Source organism: Monodelphis domestica, chromosome 6 (assembly GCF_027887165.1).
Source record: "Monodelphis domestica isolate mMonDom1 chromosome 6, mMonDom1.pri, whole genome shotgun sequence".
Taxonomy (NCBI): Eukaryota; Metazoa; Chordata; class Mammalia; order Didelphimorphia; family Didelphidae; genus Monodelphis; species Monodelphis domestica.
The window spans coordinates 293,950,337-293,973,503 of NC_077232.1; the positions used below are offsets into that span (position 1 = coordinate 293,950,337).

General features: G+C 41.4%; 1 protein-coding gene across 2 annotated transcripts in view; it reads left to right on the plus strand.

The window, feature by feature from the left end:
- The first annotated feature begins 275 nt into the window (after nt 1-275).
- TUSC3 (tumor suppressor candidate 3) overlaps nt 276-23,167 on the plus strand; it is a 69,160-nt gene continuing 46,268 nt past the window's right edge. Inside the window, exons 1-2 of one of the 2 annotated variants that reach the window (XM_007495629.3) lie at nt 276-770; nt 22,172-22,341. In XM_007495629.3, the coding sequence (XP_007495691.1) occupies nt 573-770; nt 22,172-22,341 (368 nt within the window). In that variant the 5' untranslated portion in view covers nt 276-572. The remainder of the gene's footprint in view (nt 771-22,171; nt 22,342-23,167) is intronic. The other variant, XM_007495630.3, reaches the window with a different exon arrangement.

The following is a 23,167-nucleotide window of genomic DNA, read 5'->3' on the forward strand; positions in this document are numbered from 1 at the left end:
GGAATGGAATGGGAGCGAGATAGGCACAGAACTGAAGTGAAGGGGCAGCATCCTAAGAGTTACTGAGATCCACACCCAGGGCTGGGGAAAGAAGTCACAAGGAGACACACCTGGTCCTGGGGATGGGAGTGGGGGGAGGAGAGGGGAGATCATTCTCTAGAAAGGAACACTTCCATAATGGAGGGGAGACGTCACATAAGGAGCCACACCTAGTCTAGGGTGGGATCACACGTCACATACAGAGATAGTCCAAGGGGTGGAGCCAAAATTAGAATGACTGCAAGGTGGGGGAGAGGAGCACTGCGTTGGAAGGCGGGGCCATGGAGGTCGAGTAGGGAAGGGATCCTTAGGACAGGCTCCGCCTTCGGGGGCGGGGCGGGAGAGGAGCCAGGGCCGGGCAGAGCCTAAGATGCGCAAGCGCACTTCCTTTCTCTTGGTAGCGCAGCGGCATTGGGCGGGGCAGCGTTCTTCGTGCGGGCTGTTGGTCCCACAGTCTGTCCCTGAGAGTCGGGGCTGCGGCGGGTAGCAGTAGCAGCAGCGGCGGCGGCGGCGGCGGCAACGGTGTTCGGGCGATGGCAGCGCCGCGGTCAGAGGCGGCTGCAGCAGCAGCGGCGGCGGTGGGGCCGTCCACACGGGGCGGTGGCGCGAGCAGGCTCAGCCGGGCCCGGTGTCGGTGGCGATGGGGCCTGGCGGGCGCGAGCTGCGCGCTCCTGCTGCCGCTGCTGCTGCTGCTGTGCGCGCCCCCGAGCGTGGCCCAGAAGAAGAAGGAGGTAAGGGTGCGCGCGTGGGCCCGAAGGTAGCGCAGGGGCGCGAGACGTGCGTGCATCTGGAGGGCGCCGGGAAGCAGCAGGTGCAGACCTCGAGGGGGTGGGGGTGCCCAGTCTTGCGTTGCCAGGCAACGCCACGTCTGTGTCTGGGCCTGGTTCACCTGTTCTCATGGCAACCATAGCGGACACTTCCGCGCGTGCGCACACGTCCTTCGTTTTTTTTTTCCCTCCTGGGCGGGGCTTTTTTATGCTGGTGGGAACTGAGCTAGAAGGCCTAGAGAGCATATTGGGGTTATAGGTCATCTGACCTATGAACATTATTAAACACCTGCTGTGTGCGAGGATCGACTTCTTCTCTGCCCTGCTCCGCCCTCCTTGGGGTGAGGAGCTCAGAGGGGCTGCTGGCAAGAGCTCGGAGGCTGGATCCTCTTCCTAATTGCCCTTGCTGTGGGTAGCCTGATTGGAGAGAGGGTGAGGACGGCCAAGGCCGCGTGGTGCATGTGGAGATTTCACTGGATCTAAGATCTCTCTCCAAGGCAGCCCCATTCCTCTCCCCCAGGCTGCTACCCCTCAACATCTCTTCCCTGGGAGAGGGGGTGGTCCTTCCCATCCCCATTCTCATCCCCATCAAGGTGCTGTTGGGTAGGTCTCCGCTCCGGGGTTATTGAGAATCTGTTTTAGTAAGGATGGATATGTCCAAGGTGCCCAAGGTCACCAGTGTAGGGGACACTGGTGTGACTAGGACTAAATGGTTATTTGTGAATTTTTTCTCTTTCATGGGGAGCCCCTCATACCAGAGATACAGAATGTGATCAACTAATCAGTGAGCCCTCCATAGCACCTGCTTGTATGCCAAGCACCTTGCCAAGCCTGGGGACCCCAAGAGCCTTGGGCCTCCCCCTAGGTCCATGAGGGAGACAGTTTGTACAAAGATCTACAGACATTGATATATGGTAGTCAGTAGAAGGCACTAGATTGTGGGGGAATCAGGAAAGGCTTTGGACTGGGATTTAAAAGAAGCTGAGAGACTTGAAGCTAAAGAGGGAGAAATTCCAGACATAGACAGTCAGGGAGGCACTTGGAGACTGGCGATGATGGAGTATTTAGTGGGAAGCTGGTGTGCGTTCATTCTGTGATCATGAGGAATACACTTGAGGAAAGGGAAGATTCAAGGAGCCTGGGAATGAAGGAGGAGGCTAGTTATGAAGGACTTTGAATGCCAAACAGAATTTTGTATTTGATCTTGAAAGTAATAGCCACTGGAGTTTATAGAATGGTTGGGGGTGACATGAGTGTGCTTTAAGAAAATCTCTTCAATGGTTAAGTAAACAATGAATTGGCGTGGGAAGAGACTTGAGACAGACAAGCCCACTCACAGGTATCGCAGTAGTCAAGGTATGAGAACTTCATTTAAGTAGTTTATTCCTCCAGGACTTATTTAGACACTGTGATGGCTCCAAAAAAATGCATTTCCAGGCCTTGTGTCTTCACTTACTTAAAATAATTTTCAACTTTCTTTCAAATCCCTTGCCTAAGTAGGATATCTTTTAATTGATGTTTTGTTTATTTTGGGCCTTTATTCTCTTTTTATATTAGCAATGCAATAGAACCTCTCCTATGCTGAGCCCACAGGAAGAGACCGTAGACTATGGCCTCAAAAGTGTGAGCATTCTGTTTTGGACAACAACATAGACCCCCCCCCCAAAAAGCTACAAAATAAGCCAATAGAAGATAAGTAGTAGGGACTTGACAACTCTTGAAGTCAGAGATCAGCTTGGAGGATGAATGAATACAGTAATATCAATAACAACAAATAAGGATGTGTTCCAACCCCAGCTTTGCTACCATAACCTTTGAGCAGCAAAGATGTCATTTTCTCTATTAGAGTGGACCTCAAATATATATAGCTCAGCTCTCATTTTACAGAGAAGGAAACTGAGAACTAAAACTGTGAATAAGTTGCATAAGGTAGTAGAACTCATTTTAATCCAGAGAACAATTGATTCCCCTGTTGCCCCATACACAGGATGGTGTCAGTGGACCCACAAGGCCAGGGCTTAAACAGAAAACCTTTTGTGGGAGTTTATGTTGTTTAAAGAATAGCCTAGTATATGTGGAGAGGCTACCAGCTCTTAGGGCAGGTAGGAACCTTTTCTGACATCAGCAGCTTGTGAAACTACCAATTTTGAATTGGAATCTGTGCTGGTAGAAGGAGTATGCCTGCAGAGCCTGGAACAGAGGAGAAATTTAGCAATCAGGATTCTAGAGATGGAACCATTTGGGGATGGCCAAGTTTAAGGAGTGGCAACACCTTTGGAGAGTTTATGTAGACGGGGAGTTAATTGTCTGGTAGTCATGAGAGCTAAAGAGTTTGATGAATTGGAAAAGGGTTGTGCACATGCTCCTGTTTGTGAATATTGAGGCCCCCAAGAATGAAGATGGTGGATAAGGAAGATCCAAAATCGATCAAATTATGTGTGTGCTTATTCTGCAAATTATGGACCTTGCACTATGAGGAATAAAAGGAAAGAATGGAGATGATTGATGATTTGAGAGTTGCAAAGTGGCACCCTGGCCCTGGGCCCTCTGCCCATCCCAGATTTGGCTGGGGTTTTTTTTTTTTCAGATCTGTTTTTTAATTTTAAAACTGATTGTTAAATTTTATTTTGACCCAACAAACAATTTCCAGCCACCCCTCAAACATAATCTCTTCCAAAGTGAGGGCCTGATGGAGTGATTAGAGCTGCTAGTATCCCCATTTTCTCCTTTAGGAAGGACTCAGGGGCTTTTTTCTTGGTAGGGTGGTCTCAACATTGGGGGGTTGGGTTTAATCTTGGTTTTTGGTGCCTCATTGGAGTCAACAATTTGATTCTTGTCTGTGCTTTCTTCATGGAGCAGTCTTTCATATCATTTTTGCATTTTATCTGAGTTTTTCATATTTGTTTTTCCTTATGGGCCTGTAACATTCCACTGCATGTTTAGACCTCCCTAGTTGTTAACACATATATATTATCATCACAAATAAGTGAATATTGTTGTCCATTTAGAGATGTTCTTGATATTCCCTAGGTTTTTGGGACAGGACTCTTTATTGGCACATAATAGGCACTTAAAAATGTTTGTTGATTAATTAAATCAGGATCAAAGGACTTGCTTAATTTCTAATTGTTTTCCCTGACTTGGTTGTTGAGTTCAGTGTCAGGACTTAATAAGCTAAGGAAGAAGAGTCAGTGCTGTGGTGTTCCATGTATTTCAGACTACAGAGTGGACACTATTATAACATCAGACTCTCCCAGCTGAACCTGATACTTCCCAAGAAATGTCTTGAGTCTAAAGAGGTTTTAAGTCCTCTTGAAAGGATGACTTTAATCTTCTTGACAAGTCCTTTCTTGGGAGATGACTCTTTTCTTCAACAGATTGAATCCTTTGTAACAAAGAAAACTAATAAAATCAAAACATCTCAGAGTGATTCTGTCTGATCAAGGCTACTACATTCAATCCTAGTATTTCCCCACCTCTTCTGTAAGGAGGAGCAGATTTGTTTTCCAGGACCATCACTGACTTCCTTTCATCAACACTGGTTGTCACTTTATATGTTGCTATTCTGATTGTGCTTCAGCTTATAGGCATCTTAGGCAGCTGGGTAGTGCAGTGGATAGATAGATAGATAGATAGATAGATAGATAGATAGATAGATAGATAGATAGATAGAGGAGTCAGAAAGAGTTAAATTCAAATTCATTCTCGAACACTTACTAGATCATATGACCCTGGGCAAGTCACTTAAACATTATCTCAGTTTCCTCAGACTTAAAATGGGGATAATAATCAACTTCTCCTTTGCAAAGTTGCGAAGATCAGGTGAGAATATTTGTGTTGTACTTTGTAAACTGTGAATTGCTAGATGAATGATGGCTCTTATTAAGAGTTGCCATATTCCTTACTCTTTTTTACTGCCCAGTATTCTTGTATTGCATCTATTTCCTTTTTTTATTTTACTTTTGTCTTTTGTGATTGGTGTTTCCCTTTCAGTCCATGTCTACTTGGTGGGCATCTGACTCACTTTGTTCTCAATAGTTGCAGTTATCAAGTGTTACTGGGAATAGTTTGTCACACTCTGGATCTTTGTTTCTATAATCATCTTCCTTGGAGGCCTTTGCCCCAGAGTACCTATTATCAAATTCCATTTTGATGAGCTCTTGGCTTATTTGAGGTCTTGCAAGTCAAGAAGTATTAGACCTGGAATTTGAACCCAGGACTTTAAGCCCAGTGGTCTTTCTCACATGTCACACATTCTTGAGTAATTTAATGATTGACAGTGCAGCAAATAGGCTTTTTCCCCTTTCTGTCCTCTGCTTTTCTTGTCCCAATCTTTCTGTCATTTCTTCATTGGACTGCTGCCCATAAGGCCTTCCCTTGAATCTTTTTAATATCCATCCCATGAATACCTATGCAGCTCTTGAACTGTGTACCTGTTACTCTGTTGATCATTACTCTAACATTGCTAGTTCTTCCTCACAAAACATTGTTAGAAAAATCTGGGGGGATCATATATCATGTTTCCTATTTGTACCGTCCCTCTCCCCCCACTCCCATGTGCTTCCATTTTTGTGTCCCACAGTTTGGATTTCTTGGGGTTATGCTGTTCCATTGACTTTGAAGCATGAACCCTCTAACCTCATAGTAGTGAGTATTACTGTCTCTTAGAGGTTTGATGGTCTTGGGTTTTGTCAGAAATAAGGATTCTACAGATTCTGGACAATAGCTAGCCTTACATCTGCTGGTCTACGATTCCTTTGTCATTGAGAATGAATGAGGTGTGCAAAGGTGGGTGTAGGTCTGGGTCACCTTCTTCTTGGTTCCCTCTCCCAGTTCAGCATGATAAAGTGAAGCCAACTTTTGGTGAGCACATCTTTGCTGTCTTAAGACATTCTTGCTCATAGTTCCTTTGTGATATTCCATTAGTATTATGAAGTCCTCGGTTTGTTTGTCTTCATCAACTGATACACACTGCTGGCTTCTTCCTGGAGGCCTTGAATGCCCTGTCCTAGCACAGTGTGGAGTTTTCCTGGATTTGTTCTGCCTTGGGGATGAGGTAGCTTTTGGCTAGCATGAGGCTTTGAAGCTAATATGGTCTGTGGAACAGGATAGTCAGACTCAAGCCATGGTCAGAGTGGATGGCAGCAAAGAAACATAACATCAATTGTATGTAATGCAGATTAAGAAAATCACCTCTTTCTCTTGTGTACTTTATTATGTTGATGACTGCCTAGAAAAAAAGGAACTTTCCTAGCTCTGTTCCTGAGCCTGGGAATTCTGGTCTTTAGTCTTCGTTGGCATCCCTAATGCTTGTCTACTGACTAACAAACAGTTTCATTTCAGGGTTTGCCTTCTAATCTTGACATTTCATTATTTTTATTTGGGATAAAGGATTTCACAGGATAACAGTCATTCACTTTTCAAAAATGGATGAAACTCCTGCTGTACAAGGCACTGGGGACGGGGATGGGAGTTTCTATGTTATCTGGAGAGACTACAGCTCCTGGGCTGAGCTGGTCTTACTAGTAGTGTGATCCTGTGATCACTTAACTTTGTTTAATTCTGTTTTTTTCATCTTTACAATGAGCTGTAGAAGTATAGATTTATCTGTTGTATACCCAGATCCACCTCTCTGCTGTGTTGACAAGTGGAAATAGGATTTTTGTAGCTTTTTTTTTTGTAGCTTTTTTTTTGTAGCTTTTTTGTAGCTAGAGGTCTTAGCTAGATTGTAAGTTCCTAAAAGGGATGGGATTTTTTAAATTTTAATATAATTTTATCTTTTCAATAATTTTCCTTAGTTATATGATTCATGTTCTCTCCTTCCCCTCTTCCCTTCCCCCTCCTGGAGCTGACAAGCAATTCCACTGGGTTATACATATGTTATCACTTGATACCTATTTCCATATTATTCATTTTTGTAGTAATCTTTTAAAACCCAAACCCTCAAATCCTATACCCGTATAAACAAGTGACAAATCATATGTTCTGCATTTCTACCCCCACAATTCTTTCTCTGGATGTCAATAACATTCTCTCTCATAAGTCCTTTGGAATTGTACTCAGGAAATATTTTATACAATGCTATTGATGAAAAATTAACTATTGTCTTGTTATAAATAAAAATCTATATTTGTCACTCAAAAAATCTCTCACAATAGAAAAATAGAAGGACTTGGGGATAAGAGATAAGGGAGGTGATAAAAGAGAGGGCAGTGGGGCAGCTGAATGGCTCAGTGGACTGAGAGCCAGGCTTAGAGATGGGAGATCCTAGGTTCAAATTTGGCCTCAGACACTGCTAGCTGTGTGACCCTGGGCAATTCATCCCCCTTGCCTAGGCTTTCCTGCTCTTCTGACTTAGAATTAATACATAGCATTGATTCTAAGATGGAAGGTAAGGGTTTTTTTTTTTTTTTAAGGGAAGGCAGACCAAGGGAGGCAGTGCTCAGAATCAAAACTTACTTTAAAGGAGGTAAAGGCTATAGAGAAGAAAATGGAATGGAGGAAAATACATATAATCATAAATGTGAATATGAATGGTGTGCACTCACCCATAAAATGGAAGGAGGTAGCAGAATGGATTAGAGAATCCAACAACATGTTGTTTACAAAAGATACACTTGAAATAGAAAGGCACACAGTTAAGAGTGAAGCAGAATCTATTATGCTTCAGCTGAAATAAAAATGGCAAGGGAAGCAATCATTTCAGATAAAGCAAAAATAGACCTCATTGAAAGAGATAATCAGGGAAATTATATTTTGCTAAAAGGTATCATAGACAATAAAGTAACAAAAAATTTTACAGCAAATTTCTCTGATAATGGCCTTATTTCTAAAATATATAGGGAGGGGGAACTAAGTCAAATGTATTCGAAATAAGTCATTCCCCAATTGATAAATAATAAAATTATATGAACAGACAGTTTTCAGAAGAAGAAATCAAAGCTAACTATAGTCATATTTAGAAAAAATGCTCCAAATCACTATTAATCAGAGAAATGCAAATTAATACAGCTTTGAGGTACCTATTAGAAATGAGAAATGTTGGAGAGTCTGAGGGAAAATAGGTATACAAATGCACTTTTGGTGGAGTTGTAACTGTCCCAACCATTCCAAAAAACAATTTGGAACTATTACCAAAGGGCTATTGCACTGTGCATATCCTTTAACCCAGAAATACAACTACTACTTCTGTACCCTAAAGTGATCATTGAAAGATGAAAAGAAAGGGGCAGCTACGTGGCTCAGTGGATAGAACTCCAGGCTTGGAGTGTAGAGGTTTTGGGTTCAAATGTGGTCTCATACTTCTGAGCTATATTGGACAAGTTACTAAAACCCCAGCCTAGTCCTGGTCACTATTCTGCCTAAGAGTTGGTACTAAGACGGACAATAAGGATTTAAATATAAAAAAGTAAAAGGACCTGCATGAACAAAAATATAGCTGCTCTTTTGGTGGTGGCAAAGGATTGGAAATTGAGGGCATGCCCATTATGTGTGCTATGGAGTGAATTAAGAAAAATACTTGATAAGAACTATATGAATTGATACAAAGTGGAATGAGAAGAATCAGATCATTGTGCATAATAACAGCAATCCTATAATGATAACTGTTAAAAACTTGGCAGCTCTGATCAATACAATTATCCAAGACAATTCCAAAGGGCTCATGATACAAAAAAAAATTGCCATCCACCTCCAAAGAGAAAACTGGTGAACTCTGCAAATTTAAGTATGATGTTCTTGCTTTATTTTTACTTTTTTGCCTTTTTTTTTGCTATATGGCTAACATGGAAATATGTTTTACATGATTTTACATGTATAATTGTTATCCTTTTGCTTTCCTTCTCAGTGGATGGAGAATTTGGAATTCAAGATATAAAGAAAAATGTTTAAAAAAAAACTCCTTATACATAGTGTAAAAAAGCATTCTAACCTAGATACATTCTATTAAGGAAGAGACAAGCAGAAATCCAAATGCACCCCTAGAATTGAATTGTTTAATCTTTTTCTATCCAGAAGATTCTGTTTGGTTGCTACAATAATGGAAGACAGATTAGCAGTGAAATCATCTTCCCCATTCTTTTTTGACAGCTCTTCTCCCCCCCTCTCCGCCTCCTTCTCTGGCCTCTATTCCATCCTCTGTTGCTCTGCTAGAATATAATTGTTTTTCAAAGTGTACAGCATAGTCATTTCATTGTTTTAAACCCTGGCTTTCTAATGCCCATTGAGTGAAGTTCAGTTTTGAACATACTGAATTTGAGATGTTTCTAAGATAGTTTGAAATGTCTAATGGGCAATCAATGATGTGGGACATGCATCTGCGAATTATCTGCATAAGGATGATAGTGGAACTCCAGGGAGCTCATATGGTTACCAAGACAAAGTGTGGAGAGAAGCAGAGCGCCCAGCATGGATGAAGACCCAGGAAAATTAATTGGATTGTATTTGTTACCAATTTATATTGTTATATTGATCTAAATAACAAAATAGTAGTGACCTGAACCTGCAGAAGTTTCCATGCTGAAAGTTGTTTATGTTGATAAAAAAATAAACTCACTCCAACAAAACATATTGTTTGACATCCATTGGTACAAATATAGTCCCAATCTGAGTCACCACATTTTTAATAATAAATACTGGAAATATTTGTTTTAAGGAGGAAATGCATTTGTTTTCTCAAAACAGTAACAGTTTTATTAGATTTATCTAAATAAAGCAAGGCTCTGTTTAGAAATAGTTCCCCTGCTGTCTTAAATAGAACTCAGATCCATTATATTTTTATAGGATTTATTAGTAATCACCCGAAGCAGAAGAAATAAAAGGACAAAAGTGAAAGCCTGAGTAAAGCCAGGTTTCCTAGCCACATTTCTGAGGGGAAAAAACGAGGGCGGAGCTACAAAAAACTTTTATCTTCCCTGTGTTAGTACCTTAAGTAGATATGTAACTGGGCTCCTGGGAAAGCAAGTCCCTGGGGAGCAAATTAAAATTGCACACCAGGCTTGTACTACTTGTTATCAGTTATTTCTTTGAAATGTGTTCCCTTAGACTCCAACCTTAAAAGATTAGGCAGTTTCTCCAGGGTGACTAAAGTAATTACTCCTAGGCCCCATAGCATTTACCTGGGTTGGGTCTATATCCTTGGTTTATCCAAAACCAAAATGTCATTTCTTAAGTACTAGAGAAGGGTGTGATGAAGCTATAGATGAAGCAATGGGGAGGAATTGAGATCTAAGCCCACCTCATTAAAATATCCACTAATTGGGGTTGCCAGGGGAGTTCATACTATCAGACCAATCAAAAGGAAGAGATACCCGAGCATAAGATTGTCAGCTTCCTGTTTAAGATCCTGTGCAGGGGCATGTGAATGATTGATCTAGCCTTTATTAATAAATTGCATTCCCCTATTAATAAACAAGGTTTGTACTTGGAGAAATGGCCTCATTTTATTTATTGGTTAAAATTCCACATACTACAGTTTCAGACAAAGATGAAATGACTGAGGAAACAAAGGTTTGATCTTCTGAGCAATACGTGCCTATTGCTTAACAAATCAGGACCAGGCCCCTTCCTCACTTTAGGGCTAGACTCCAGGTGGGGGTGGGGCAGACTTTTTTTTTTTTAATATTTGATCATTTCCAAGCATTATTCATTAAAGACATAGATCATTTTCTTTTCCTCCCCCCCACCCCCCATACCCGACGCGTAAATCAACTGGGCATTACATGTTTTCTTGATTTGATAATATTTGCATTAGAGTGTTCATTTAGAGTCTCTCCTCTGTCATGTCCTCTCAACCGCTGTATTCAGGCAGTTGCTTTTCCTCGGTGTTTCTACTCCCACAGTTTGTCCTCTGCTTATGAATAGTGTTTTTTTCTCCTAGATCCCTGCAAATTGTTCAGGGACGTTACACTGCCACTAATGGAGAAGTCCATTACGTTCGATTATACCACAGTGTATTAGTCTCTGTGTACAATGTTCTCCTGGTTCTGCTCCTCTTGCTCTGCATCACTTCCTGGAGGTTGTTCCAGTCCCCATGGACTCCTCCACTTTATTATTCATTTTAGCACAACAGTATTCCATCACCAACATATACCACAATTTGCTCAGCCATTCCCCAATTGATGGGCATGCCCTCGCTTTCCAGTTTTTGGCCACCACAAAGAGCGCAGCTATGAATATTTTTGTACAAGTCTTTTTGTCCATTATCTCTTTGGGGTACAGACCCAGCAGTGCTATGGCTGGGTCAAAGGGTAGATATTCTTTTGTCGCCCTTTGGGCATAGTTCCAAATTGCCCTCCAGAATGGTTGGATCAGTTCACAACTCCACCAGCAATGAATTAATGTCCCTGCTTTGCCACATCCCCTCCAGCATTCATTACTTTCCTTTGTTGTTATGTTAGCCAATCTGCTAGGTGTGAGGTGATACCTCAGAGTTGTTTTGATTTGCATCTCTCTGATTATAAGAGATGTAGAACACTTCTTCATGTGCTTGTTAATAGTTTTGATTTCTTTATCTGAGAACTGCCTATCCATTTCCCTTGCCCATTTATCAATTGGAGAATGGCTTGATTTTTTGTACAATTGATTTAGCTCTTGATAAATTTGAGTAATTAAACCTTTGTCAGAGGTTTCTATGAAGATTTTTTCCCAGTTTGTTGTTTCCCTTCTGATTTTAGTTACATTGGTTTTGTTTGTGCAAAAGCTTTTTAATTTGATGTAGTCAAAATTATTTATTTTACATTTTGTGACTCTTTCTATGTCTTGCTTGGTTTTAAAATCTTTCCCCTCCCAAAGGTCTGACATGTATACTATTCTGTGTTTACCCAATATACTTATGGTTTCCTTCTTTATGTTTAAGTCACTCACCCATTTTGAATTTATCTTGGTGTAGGGTGTGAGGTGTTGATCTATTCCTAGTCTCTCCCACACTGTCTTCCAATTTTCCCAGCAGTTTTTATCGAATAGTGGATTTTGGTCCCAAAAGCTGGGATCTTTGGATTTATCGTATACTATCTTGCTGAGGTCGCTTTCCCCCAGTCTATTCCACTGATCTTCCTTTCTGTTTCTTAGCCAGTACCAAATTGTTTTGATGACTGCTGCTTTGTAATATAGTTTAAGGTCAGTGTGGGGTTTTCCTTAATGGACTTCCCTGGCCAGCAGGGTCCCACAAGGGAAGGGGCTCACCTTTGTGATGGGACCCGAGGAGAGGTAGGAACCGAGAACCAGGGTGGAAATGAAAGACAGGGACAAGTCAGTGTTTGAATAGGGCAGGCAATCCCTATGATACTCCCTTTGATAGGAAAGTAAGAGTACAAAGGAACACCAGGGGGAAGAGGAGATTAAGGTAGGAAATGCAGGCTGAGATGGTTACAGCCTCGGGGAAGGAGAAGGTCAAGAGGAGAGACAGACATAGTCATTGAGGAGCCCAGTGGAGCTCCATGAAAGGGGAGAAAGGCCAAGAGGAAGTTCATGGGTTTGCCTCTGAATTTATTCCTGTCCTGCCTGGGAGGTACTCCCAAGGACATAGTACCCACATCACAAAGTATAGACAATTAAGATTGGGTGGCAAGGTAGAGGGAACACCTTTGGGCGTGTAGATTGCAAACCGAGCTTTCCCTGGGAATTGAGTCCGAGCATGTTAATGAGTTTGTCTTAGCCAAGGGCCGCATGGCCAGTTCAAGGTTACATTCACAAGCCTCATTGGTATAACCTTATGCTTGGAGACACAGTAGCCATACAGTCATTTATATTTCATAGATGTGAATATGCTTGGGATGCTACAGTCAGGGACTGCAAGGCCCCCATCATATGTGTTTTTTTTTCATTATTTCCCTGGATATCCTTGATCTTTTGTTCTTCCAAATGAACTTTGTTATGGTTTTTTCTAAATCAGTGAAGTATTTTGGTAGTTCAATGGGCATGGCACTAAATAGATAAATAAGTTTGGGTAGGATGGTCATTTTTATTATATTGGCTCATCCTATCCATGAGCAGTTAATGTTTTTCCAATTGCTCAAGTCTAGTTTTAGTTGTGTGGAGAGTGTTTGTTGTGTTCATATAGTTCCTGTGTTTGTCTCAGGAGGTAGATTCCTAGGTATTTTATTTTGTCTAAGGTGATTTTGAATGGGATTTCTCTTTCTAGTTCTTGCTGCTGAGCTGTGTTGGAGATATATAGAAAAGCTGATGATTTATGTGGGTTTATTTTATATACCGCAACTTTGCTAAAGTTGTTGATTATTTCAATTAGCTTTTTGGTTGAATCTCTAGGATTCTTTAAGTAGACCATCATGTCATCTGCAAAGAGTGATAACTTGGTCTCCTCCTTGCCTATTTTGATGCCTTCAATTTCTTTTTCTTCTCTAATTGCTACTGCTAGTGTTTCTGGTACAATGTCAAATAGTAGAGGTGATAATGGGCATCCTTGTTTCACTCCTGATCTTATTGGGAATGCGTCTAGTTTATCCCCATTGCAGATGATATTAGCTGATGGTTTTAGATAGATACTGTTTATTATTTTTAGGAATGACCCTTCTATTCCTATGCTTTCTAGTGTTTTTAATAGGAATGGGTGTTGTATTTTATCAAATGCTTTTTCTGCGTCTATTGAGATAATCATGTGGTTCTTGCTGGTTTTCTTGTTGATGTGGTCAATTATGTGGATGGTTTTCCTAATATTGAACCAGCCCTGCATCCCTGGTATAAATCCTACTTGATCATGGTGAATGATCCTTCTGATCACTTGCTGGAGTCTTTTTTATTAGTATCCTATTTAAGATTTTTACATCTATATTCATTAGTGAGATTGGTCTATAGTTTTCTTTCTCTGTTTTTGACCTGCCTGGTTTTGGAATCAGTACCATGTTTGTGTCTTAAAAGGAGTTTGGTAGAACTCCCTCTTTGCTTATTATGTCAAATAGCTTGTATAGTATTGGGATTAACTGTTCTCTGAATGTTTGATAGAATTCACTGGTGAATCCATCAGGCCCTGGGGATTTTTTCTTAGGAAGTTCTTTGATGGCTTGTTGGATTTCATTTTCTGATATGGGATTATTTAAGAATTCTATTTCCTCTTCTGTTAGTCTAGGCAGTTTGTATTTTTGTATATATTCATCCATATCACCTAAATTGGTGTATTTATTGCCATATAATTGGGCAAAGTAATTTCTAATGATTGCCTTAATTTCATCTTCATCGGAGGTGCTGTCCCCCTTTTCATCTTTAATGCTGTGAATTTGCTTTTCTTCCTTCCTTTTTTTAATTAGACTGACCAGTACTTTGTCTATTTTGTTTGTTTTTTCAAAGTACCAGCTTCTTGTCTTATTTATTAAATCAATAGTTCTATCACTTTCGATTTTATTAATTTCTCCCTTAATTTTTAGGATTTCTAGTTTGGTTTTCTGCTGGGGGATTTTAATTTGATCGCTTTCGAGTTTTTTCATTTGCATTTCCAATTGATTGATCTCTGCTCTCCCTTGTTTGTTAATATAAGCATTGAGGGATATGAATTTACCTCTGATTACCGCTTTGGCTGCATCCCAAAAGTTTTGAAAGGATGTCTCGCCATTGTCATTTTCCTCAATGAAATTATTAATTGTTTCTATGATTTCTTCTCTAACTAAATGATTTTGGAGTATCATATTGTTTAATTTCCAATTAGTTTTGGATTTGGTTTTCCATGTACCATTACTAATCATTATTTTTATTGCCTTGTGATCTGAGAAGGCTGCATTCATTATTTCTGCTTTTCTGCATTTGTGTGCTATGTTTCTGTGACCTAATGTATGGTCAATTTTTGTGAATGTGCCATGTGGTGCTGAGAAGAAGGTGTATTCCTTTTTATCCCTATTTATTTTTCTACATATGTCTATTAATTCTAATTTTTCTAAGATTTCATTCACTTCTTTTACCTCTTTCTTATTTATTTTTTGATTTGATTTATCTAAATTTGATAATGGTTGGTTTAAGTCTCCCACTAGTATGGTTTTACTGTCTATTTCTTCCTTCAATTCTCCTAGTTTCTCCATTAGAAATTTGGGTGCTATATTATTTGGTGCATACATGTTGATTAATGATATTTCCTCATTGTCTAAAGTCCCTTTTAACAAAATATAATTAACTTACCTATCCCTTTTGATCAGGTCTATTTTTGCTTTGGCTTTATCAGATATCATGATTACCACTCCTGCCTTCTTTCTGTCAGTTGAAGCCCAGAAGGTCTTACTCCATCCTTTAATTCTGACCTTGTGGGTGTCAACCCGCCTCATGTGTGTTTCTTGAAGACAACATACGGTAGGGTTTTGGATTCTAATCCATTCTTTTATTCGTCTACGTTTTATGGGTGAGTTCATCCCATTCACGTTCAAAGTTATGATTGTCATTTGTGGCCTCCCTGGCATTTTGATATCCTTCCCTAATTCTAACCTTTTCTTTTTCGGCTCTACCTTTTAGTCCAGTGATTTACTTTGAATCAGTCCCCCTTGTCCCCTCCCTTGATGTTTCCCTTTTTAGTCCCTCCCTTTTTGTTTCCTCTCCCTCCCCCCTCTCTTTCCCTCCCCTTTTGTTTTCCCTCTCCCCTTCCCCCCCTTGGTTTTCCCTTCTCCCTACCCTTGTTGGGTAAGATAGAATTCAAGATCCCAATGGATCTGGGTGTTTTTCCCTATTAGAGTTGATTTCCCTGAGATTAAGGTTTAAGTAAAAAACCCCTCTCTTCCTCTCCTTATAGGAGTTTTCTTCCCCTCCCCTTCCCATGTGAATCTTTGTGTGAGAAAGATTATTCTATTTGATCTTTCTTTACCCCCTATTTATACATTACATTTTCCCCACATGTTAGTATACATAGATTGATATAAATGTAGTCCTTATAGAAGAGAGTTTGAGTAAAAGAAGAAGATAACATTTTTCTCCTTTCCCCTTTCCTTAATATTTACCTTTTCAGGTATTCCATGCTCTTTGTTTTTCGATATCGAACTTTCCACAGAGCTCTGGTCTTTTCTTCGCAAAAAGTTGGAAATCTTCTATTTTGTTGAATGCCCATACTTTACCTTGGAAGTATATAGTCAGTTTTGCTGGGTAGCTGATTCTTGGTTGAAGACCCAGCTCTCTTGCCTTTCTGAAGATCATGTTCCATGCCTTATGATCATTCAGAGTGGAACTTGCAAGGTCTTGTATGACCCTGATTGGCATTCCTTTATATCTAAATTGTCCTTTTCTGGCTTCCTGTAGGATTTTTTCTTTTGTTTGAGAGCTTTGGAATTTGGCAATTACATTCCTGGGAGTTGTCTTTTGGGGGTTTAGTGTAGAAGGTGTTCTGTGAGCTCTGTCAATGGCTGTATTACTCCCTTGTTCTAGAATCTCTGGGCAATTTTCTTTGATTATATCTTGTATCACGATGTCGAGTTTGGTGTTTATTTCTGGCTTTTCTGGAAGTCCAATTATTCTTAAATTATCTCTTCTCCCTCTATTTTCCAGATCTATCACCTTGTCGGTGAGATATTTCATGTTCTCTTCTAATTTCTTGGTATTTTGGCTTTGCTTTATTAATTCTTGCTCTTTTACACGGTCGTTGTCTTCTAGTTGCCTGATTCTGGCCTTTAAAGCCTGGTTTTCCTTTTCAGTTTGGTCACACTGTTTTTGTAGATGCGTGAATTTCTTTTGCATTATTTCCCACTTTTCCTCCCAGAAGGCTTCCATCTTTTTTGGTCATTTCTGATTCAAATTCTTCATGGGTTTGTGGAGAGTTTCCATTTCCTTTGGAAGGTTTCGGAGCATTTTCTTGTATATCGTCTTCTATCTCCTCTGTATTTTGTATTTTGGTTCTGTAGAATGTGTCCAAAGTCACCCCTTTCTTCTTATTTTTCTTGGGATTTGGGGGCTTCTGTGCTTCTGTGGAGTTTGCCATCTCTGAATGGGGAGGATTAGCTTTTCTTATCTCTGTCTGGTGTTCAGAGGCTTTAGTCCTGGGCAGATTGTTGGTTCTATGAGCTTTCCCTTGGTTAAACTGAGTATGCCTTAAGGCAATGACTTTCACTGGAACTGGAATGGAAGGGTCAGACCAGGGGGCCACACTCTCCCTGTTTCCCTGCTGCTAAGGTGCCACCTTGACTGGACTGGGTTGGGTTGCTTTCCTGAAGGTGCCTTCGGAATAGCTGGCTGTGAGGCTGTCTTGTCGGCCCTGAGGGTTACTGTTGTTTCAGAGGACCCTGCTCTCTGCGGGGGAAGGGGCCGGGGCTTCCCGGAGCTCTGAGGGCAGTGACTTTCACTGAGACTCAGATAGCAGGATCCAGCTGGTGAGGCTGTCTCACCCGCCCTGAGGGTTGCTGTTGTTTCAGAGGACCCTGCTCTCTGAGGGGGGCGGGGCTGCGGCTTCCCGGAGCCTTGGACTCTGTGCTCCTACCCCTTAGGTCCGAGTGATCTCGGGTTCTGGCTTTTGAGGGGGGCCGTACCTTTTGATCCAGGTCCAGGTCCAGGAGGAGGATTCCCAGGGTCTATGCTGTTGATCGTTTTGAATTTTGGCGCCTTAGGAGCTTATAGTTTGAGATCGGTCGGGAAGGGTTTTCCGGAGATCTGAACTTTAGCTTTCTCTAAGCCGCCATCTTGACCGGAAGTGTGGGGCAGACTTTTATACAATAAAAAGAATCAAATAAGACCAATTAATTAAAAGGAAACTATAACGTTAGGTAATCTGAATTCCAATTGGATAAAAGATTAGGGATTTCCTAGTTGGAAGCAGGAGAGTAAATAGGTACAATTCCCTTAATCCAGGAAAAGAGGTATTTTGCTCCTTCCTAAGTGTAAACAATGGAAACAATAACTGATTGATCATTGTGGGGCCAGTTTTCAGATAAGAATATGGATTGCTTGAGATGTACAATTATGAGAAAACTCCTTACATTAGTCTTAGAATCTGACTGTGTTTCTTTTCGAAATAACCTAGGTCCCTTGATCCAGTTTCCCAGACCTGCAGGGTTTGGTTCAAAGAGTGCAAAAAAAAAAGACAGAATTTAGATTAGGCCCCTAATTGAACAGAAAGGAAACTGAGTTAGCTCCAGAATTAAGTTGCAAGATGGAATCATTATGGTTCACTCAATTCACAGTTAACCTCTTGCTGTCCTACTACTCTCAATTCCTTCTACTAGTTGGGCATGCAGTAACTCCACAGAGAAGCCACATTTTTAGGGAGGGCAAAGATGAAAGGAATGTGAGGAGAGTTTAAAAAGAAAGGGAAATTTGTTTTTCTTTGTAACAGGAGTTCCTAAGGGCACAATGAAATGTGTGTTTGGGTTTGGAATGAGCAATGGATGAAGCTTTCATTCTTAGCAATCAAGGTGTCAACTGGGGAGGTGTATGTTTGCCTTAGATTTTTGCCCTATTCATGGAGGAAGTCCAGGGAAGATTCCAAGGTGAAAAAAGCTTTTCCTATTGATGGTGCAGTCATTCAGATGCACCTCTTTACAGTTGACATGTTGATTGTCTCAAAGCCCAGTGCATTGTATAACATCTTAGATGCAGCCTACATGCACTCAAAAAAGATTGGCCTAACCATTCATATGGGAAAACCCAAGTAGATGAAAATGCCTCTTATTCATTCAGTAATAGTAAGTTAGATGGGAAATGTATACAGTTTTACTACTCAGTCTGTGTATGCATGTACGTATGAACCTGTCTGTCTTTCTGTATCTTGGATAGACATGACAAATAAACAACTAGTTGTGCCTATCATCAAAGAGAAGAATGAACTAAATTACTGTTGAGAAACTACAGAGTTCCTTTAAAGACTCCAGACATCTCCCTGGAATGAGGACCTTATGTCCTCCTTAATACAAGGATTCCATTGATGGAGTGCAAGACTGTCCTGCCTGAGTTGCTGCAGTCATCAAAGACTTAAGGGTCTACATTACTCAAAGGACAGACCTTAGAGGCCTGGTGGGTTGTGAACAGACTGAACTCTCTGACAATTGGGAGTAAAAACTGTTATAATGTGGTGTTGCATGAGGTATGGTCTGGTCACTTGGGGAAAACTGGTGAGGATTGGCATGGACTGGCATGTGTGTTCTACCTGTAGCCTCAACAGTTGCCCAGAGAACTTGGTGAGGGGCATTTAGGGAGAGTGGTGAGGCCCCTGGACAGATAATGGTGCCTCAGGGGCAGGGAATGGAGAGAAAGAAGAGCATGGATGCCATATAGAGCTGTTAGGTTTGAGATGGCAGTTGGGGCATCACCTGGGAGATGACAAGTTGGGGTGGTTATATAGCAGTGAACTTAGAGATCATAACAGAACTGTTCTTTCCTTCAAACACGGGACAGAGTGGATTAAAGAGAAGATTTTTGAATTGTGTGCTTATCAGTGAGCCTTTTTTTTTCCAACTTAGGAACTTTCAGACTCATACTTGGTCCATTTATTCTAATGCGATTATAGATGACTTATTTTAATTAATATAGTTTCCAGTGCTTAGCTTCAAAAATGAAACCATCTTTTCCAGGTAATTGTTCTGCAGTGTCTGTACTTGAGAGGATGGTACAGTAGAATCAGAGCAGCTTTTTGGAAGTCAAGTTACAAGCAGGAGGCAGCAGAGTTTTTAGGAGGGAGAACCAGCTGCAGTGGCCACTGAGGCCTCCTAGAAGTTCTGCCTCCTGCCTATGGTAGTTGTGTGGCTTTGGCCAAGTTTCTCTCTGGGATAGAGAAGGATCAGGTAGAGAAAGAGGAGGAAATTCAAGAGAGAAGTCAGTACCAGGAAAAAATGCAAGCAGTACCCAGGAAGAAAAGGTGATCCATGGTGGTGGGTCCAGAAGGATGAGCCCTGTGACAAGACTTGGCCATGAAGAAGACATAGGCAGTGTTGGTGAAGGCAGTGTCAGTGGAGATCAGAAGCCAAGGTCTTACACTGAGGGTATGGTGTAGGATGTTTGTTTGCAGCAAACTTTCTGGAGAGTAGGATTAAGTATCAATTAGAGAGGAGTCTGAGGACTACTTAGCTGCTGGGAGACCCAAGCCAGGTTCAGTAACTAATTGATAGTATGTCCACAGTTAGCCCAGTTGGGTAGCTTCTTCCATTTCCATTCATTAACATCACTGATTGGTTTTAGAAAGTGGCAGGCCTGTGATTTTCATCTGTAGAGAACTCATTTGACGGAGACTGAATTATTTGCAAGTTCCACATACACTCTTCCCAGTTTTGTTGTGCTGCTTGGGAAGGTTGAATTTAGATAGAAAGACTATGTTTTGTTCTGCTCTTGCAGTCAGTACCCAGGAACTATGTCTACATCCTCTATCTTCTCATCTGTGAGGTGGTAAACACATGGTCTGTTGTTGGACCTTGTCTTGTGGTGGCTCTTGTCTCCTGTCTGGGACTTCAGAACTGGTGCCCTCAGTTGGTGTGGAGATGGCTCCACTCTGGACTCTGGAAAGCAGGAGAAGCACCCATTGTCTTAGTGTCCCATACCTTTGGCTTTCCTTTGTTGAGGTAGATAGGAAATGGATCCCTTTCTGTCTTCACAACAGAAAGACTCTCCATCATTGATCCCCTCCCTGTCCATTCTAGGCCTCTGTGAGTAGGCCTTGGCAACCGTGGTTATTTTGGCATTTCTCTTCCATTGGGGCTTGCCTCAATTCTTCTTTTGGTGTTCATCTTTGCATATATTTAGGATGACTCAGCTCAGGAAGCCTTTCTCCAAGTTCCCTTGAGCTGGATTTTGCCCTCCTCCACTTCCTCCACTGCTTCTTTTCTGTGGCTTCATGGGACAGTGTTACTCAGACTTGTTTTCCAGACAAGTTAATATTCTAATCTGGAGTTGCCTTTGGCATCCATCTCTTGCCTGTTGGAAAGTAAGTCAAATGTCTGGGAAGAAGTTATGGAAGGTGGGTCACATCTGAGAGTAGAAGCTGGCTGGCAGGTTATAGTTCAGGGTATAGTATAGGACAGGGACCAATTGGACCTGTTACTATATTGTTCTAAGAAACTTCCCCATTTGGAACCCCCCTCCACCAGTGCAGCCAGGCCAGCATCTTCTCTGCACATTATAGTCATAGAGTTACCTTGAGCACTCAGTGACTTCACCTGGGTCACACAGCCAAGATGTATCAGGTGGGCCTTGAACCCAGGACTTCCTGGGGCCACCCAAAGCTGGCTTCCTCTTTGTAGCAAGATTACACTATTCTTCTCTTAGTACAATGATAATGGGTCAGCCCCAATATCCCATCACTTCAGTACAAGCCAAGTTGTCCTTCACTGTTTACATACCCTCCATTTGACTATTCTCCAGCGAGAGTCAATTGTACAATTTGTGTTATGGATCAAAACTTAGAATAATCAAATACTTAAACCATAACTCAGATGAAGCTGATTCTGTGTGTATGCACACTTGTCTACGTGGAGATTCTTCAAAAAAGTTTTTTGAAATGTCTGTTGAGGTCAAACCTTCCTCAAATATTGCATTGATTTTTGGAGGCTTCCTGAAGCCTTGTGGCCTTAGGCTTTCAGGCTGGTGCTAACTAGAAGACAGGGCTCCAGGTGAGCCTGTGGCCAATGGGTGTCTCTTAGAACCACCCTGATGAAATTCCAGGAGTCTTGACTGTGGGGTGACTCCGCGAGGTGAAGGATAGCACCTCTGCAAGACCATCCTTTAAGTCATAGAGCATTGCAGTCTCCCTCAGTTGAGATAAGCCCTCCAGCTTAGTCACAGATCACTTAAGCATTCAAGGGGAAATTGGGTTCTCCCTCTTCAAGAATCTTCATATCTGCCAACTTGTCTTGGGCCCTTTTGTGTCCCTGGTGTGGGCCTTTTATCACTCGAGTCAATCAACATGTGTTTATTAAGCAATCCCTTCTATTCCAGGCACTGTGCTAGTCAGGCCAGAAAAGCCCCTCCACCCCAGGAGCTCACAGTTCACACATACATAAGTAGCTATAAGATCCATACAGAGTGGTGACCATGTGATCAGAGGGGATTGCTTTGGGACCTGGAGCACTGATAGCAAGTGGGTAAGCAAAGAAGGCCTCTGGAAGCGGACGCCCCTTGGGCTGAATCTTGATGGGAGCCAGGGCTTCTAGGAGGCAGAGATGAGGCAAAGAAATGTAGTAGGCATGGGGGCTGAGGGCTGACTGTCTGGACAAAGGCATGAAGATGGGAAATGGCCTATGGCGTTTTAGCCAGGTTAGCTGCAAGGAAAGTAAAAGGAGACCAGAGGTAAAGTGCTTTAAACACAATATAGATAAGTTGGTATTTTGTTTGGGAGGAATGGAGTGACGTTGTCAGCCCTACGAATAGCATTCTGGCAGCTGGAGGGTGACTTGGCTGGACCACAGACCACAAGAGGGCTGTTTTCTCATGACATTTCTTACAGTTGAATCAATCCCTGCATCCAATTTCAGAACCTCTTGGCTGAAAAAGTGGAGCAGCTGATGGACTGGAGTGTGAGGCGTTCAGTCATCCGAATGAATGGGGACAAATTCAGGAGGTTTGTGAAGGCACCGCCCCGGAACTACTCTGTCGTGGTGATGTTCACAGCCCTCCAGCCACAGAGACAGTGCTCCGTGTGCAGGTAATTCACTTACACTGGAACTTTGAGCATGCACTATTCTTGGTATTCCTTTTTTCATTTTCTTTGAGGATGGCCTATTCTTGATTAATATTCTTACACTGAGCCATTCTTGAGGAAGGAGGAATATTCTGAAATAATTTCCAAAGGGAGATATATGCAGCTCTTTTGAATTCAGCAGATGCCTGTTATAATTTCACTAAATTAAATATTTGAAGAATATCAGGCAGCAGGTCATTATATGCATCAGATCAAAATGAAATAGCTCCATGGTTTTAAAACTTCTGGTCTGCTTCCCATGGTTTACATTACATTTACATAACCTTAACAATTGATATGAGTATTTCAATTGTTCAAGCAAATCTACTTTATTCATGCTAGCTCATATATTCTAGGCCAGAGTCAAATTAGACCCCTGAAGTTCACATCATTAAGTGTAGCTTATTTACTTTAAGAGGAATAAAATTATAATTTTGAGAAATCTGCAAAGGTACCCCTAACTCAGGCCACTCAGATCTTCTTGACAAAATTTTTGCCACATAATCTTTTGTGTAGAGGGACACCAAACAACTTCTTCAGTCAATTCAGAAGGGAGTTTGTGACTCTTGTGAGGACATCCTATATAGTGTATTAAAGTGTATTTTATAGAGGAAAACTTGTTGGAAAGCCGGGTTTTCATACACAAGGATTCCTTGCACTTGAAACAATAGCTAATAGTTTTGGGAGGGGTGGCAAGGATGTCAGAAGTTGTACAAAAATGAGGATTTTGGTGCAGTCAGAGGTACAAGCAGGATGTGTGCATTTTCATACATTCTTCTGTAGTCATTGT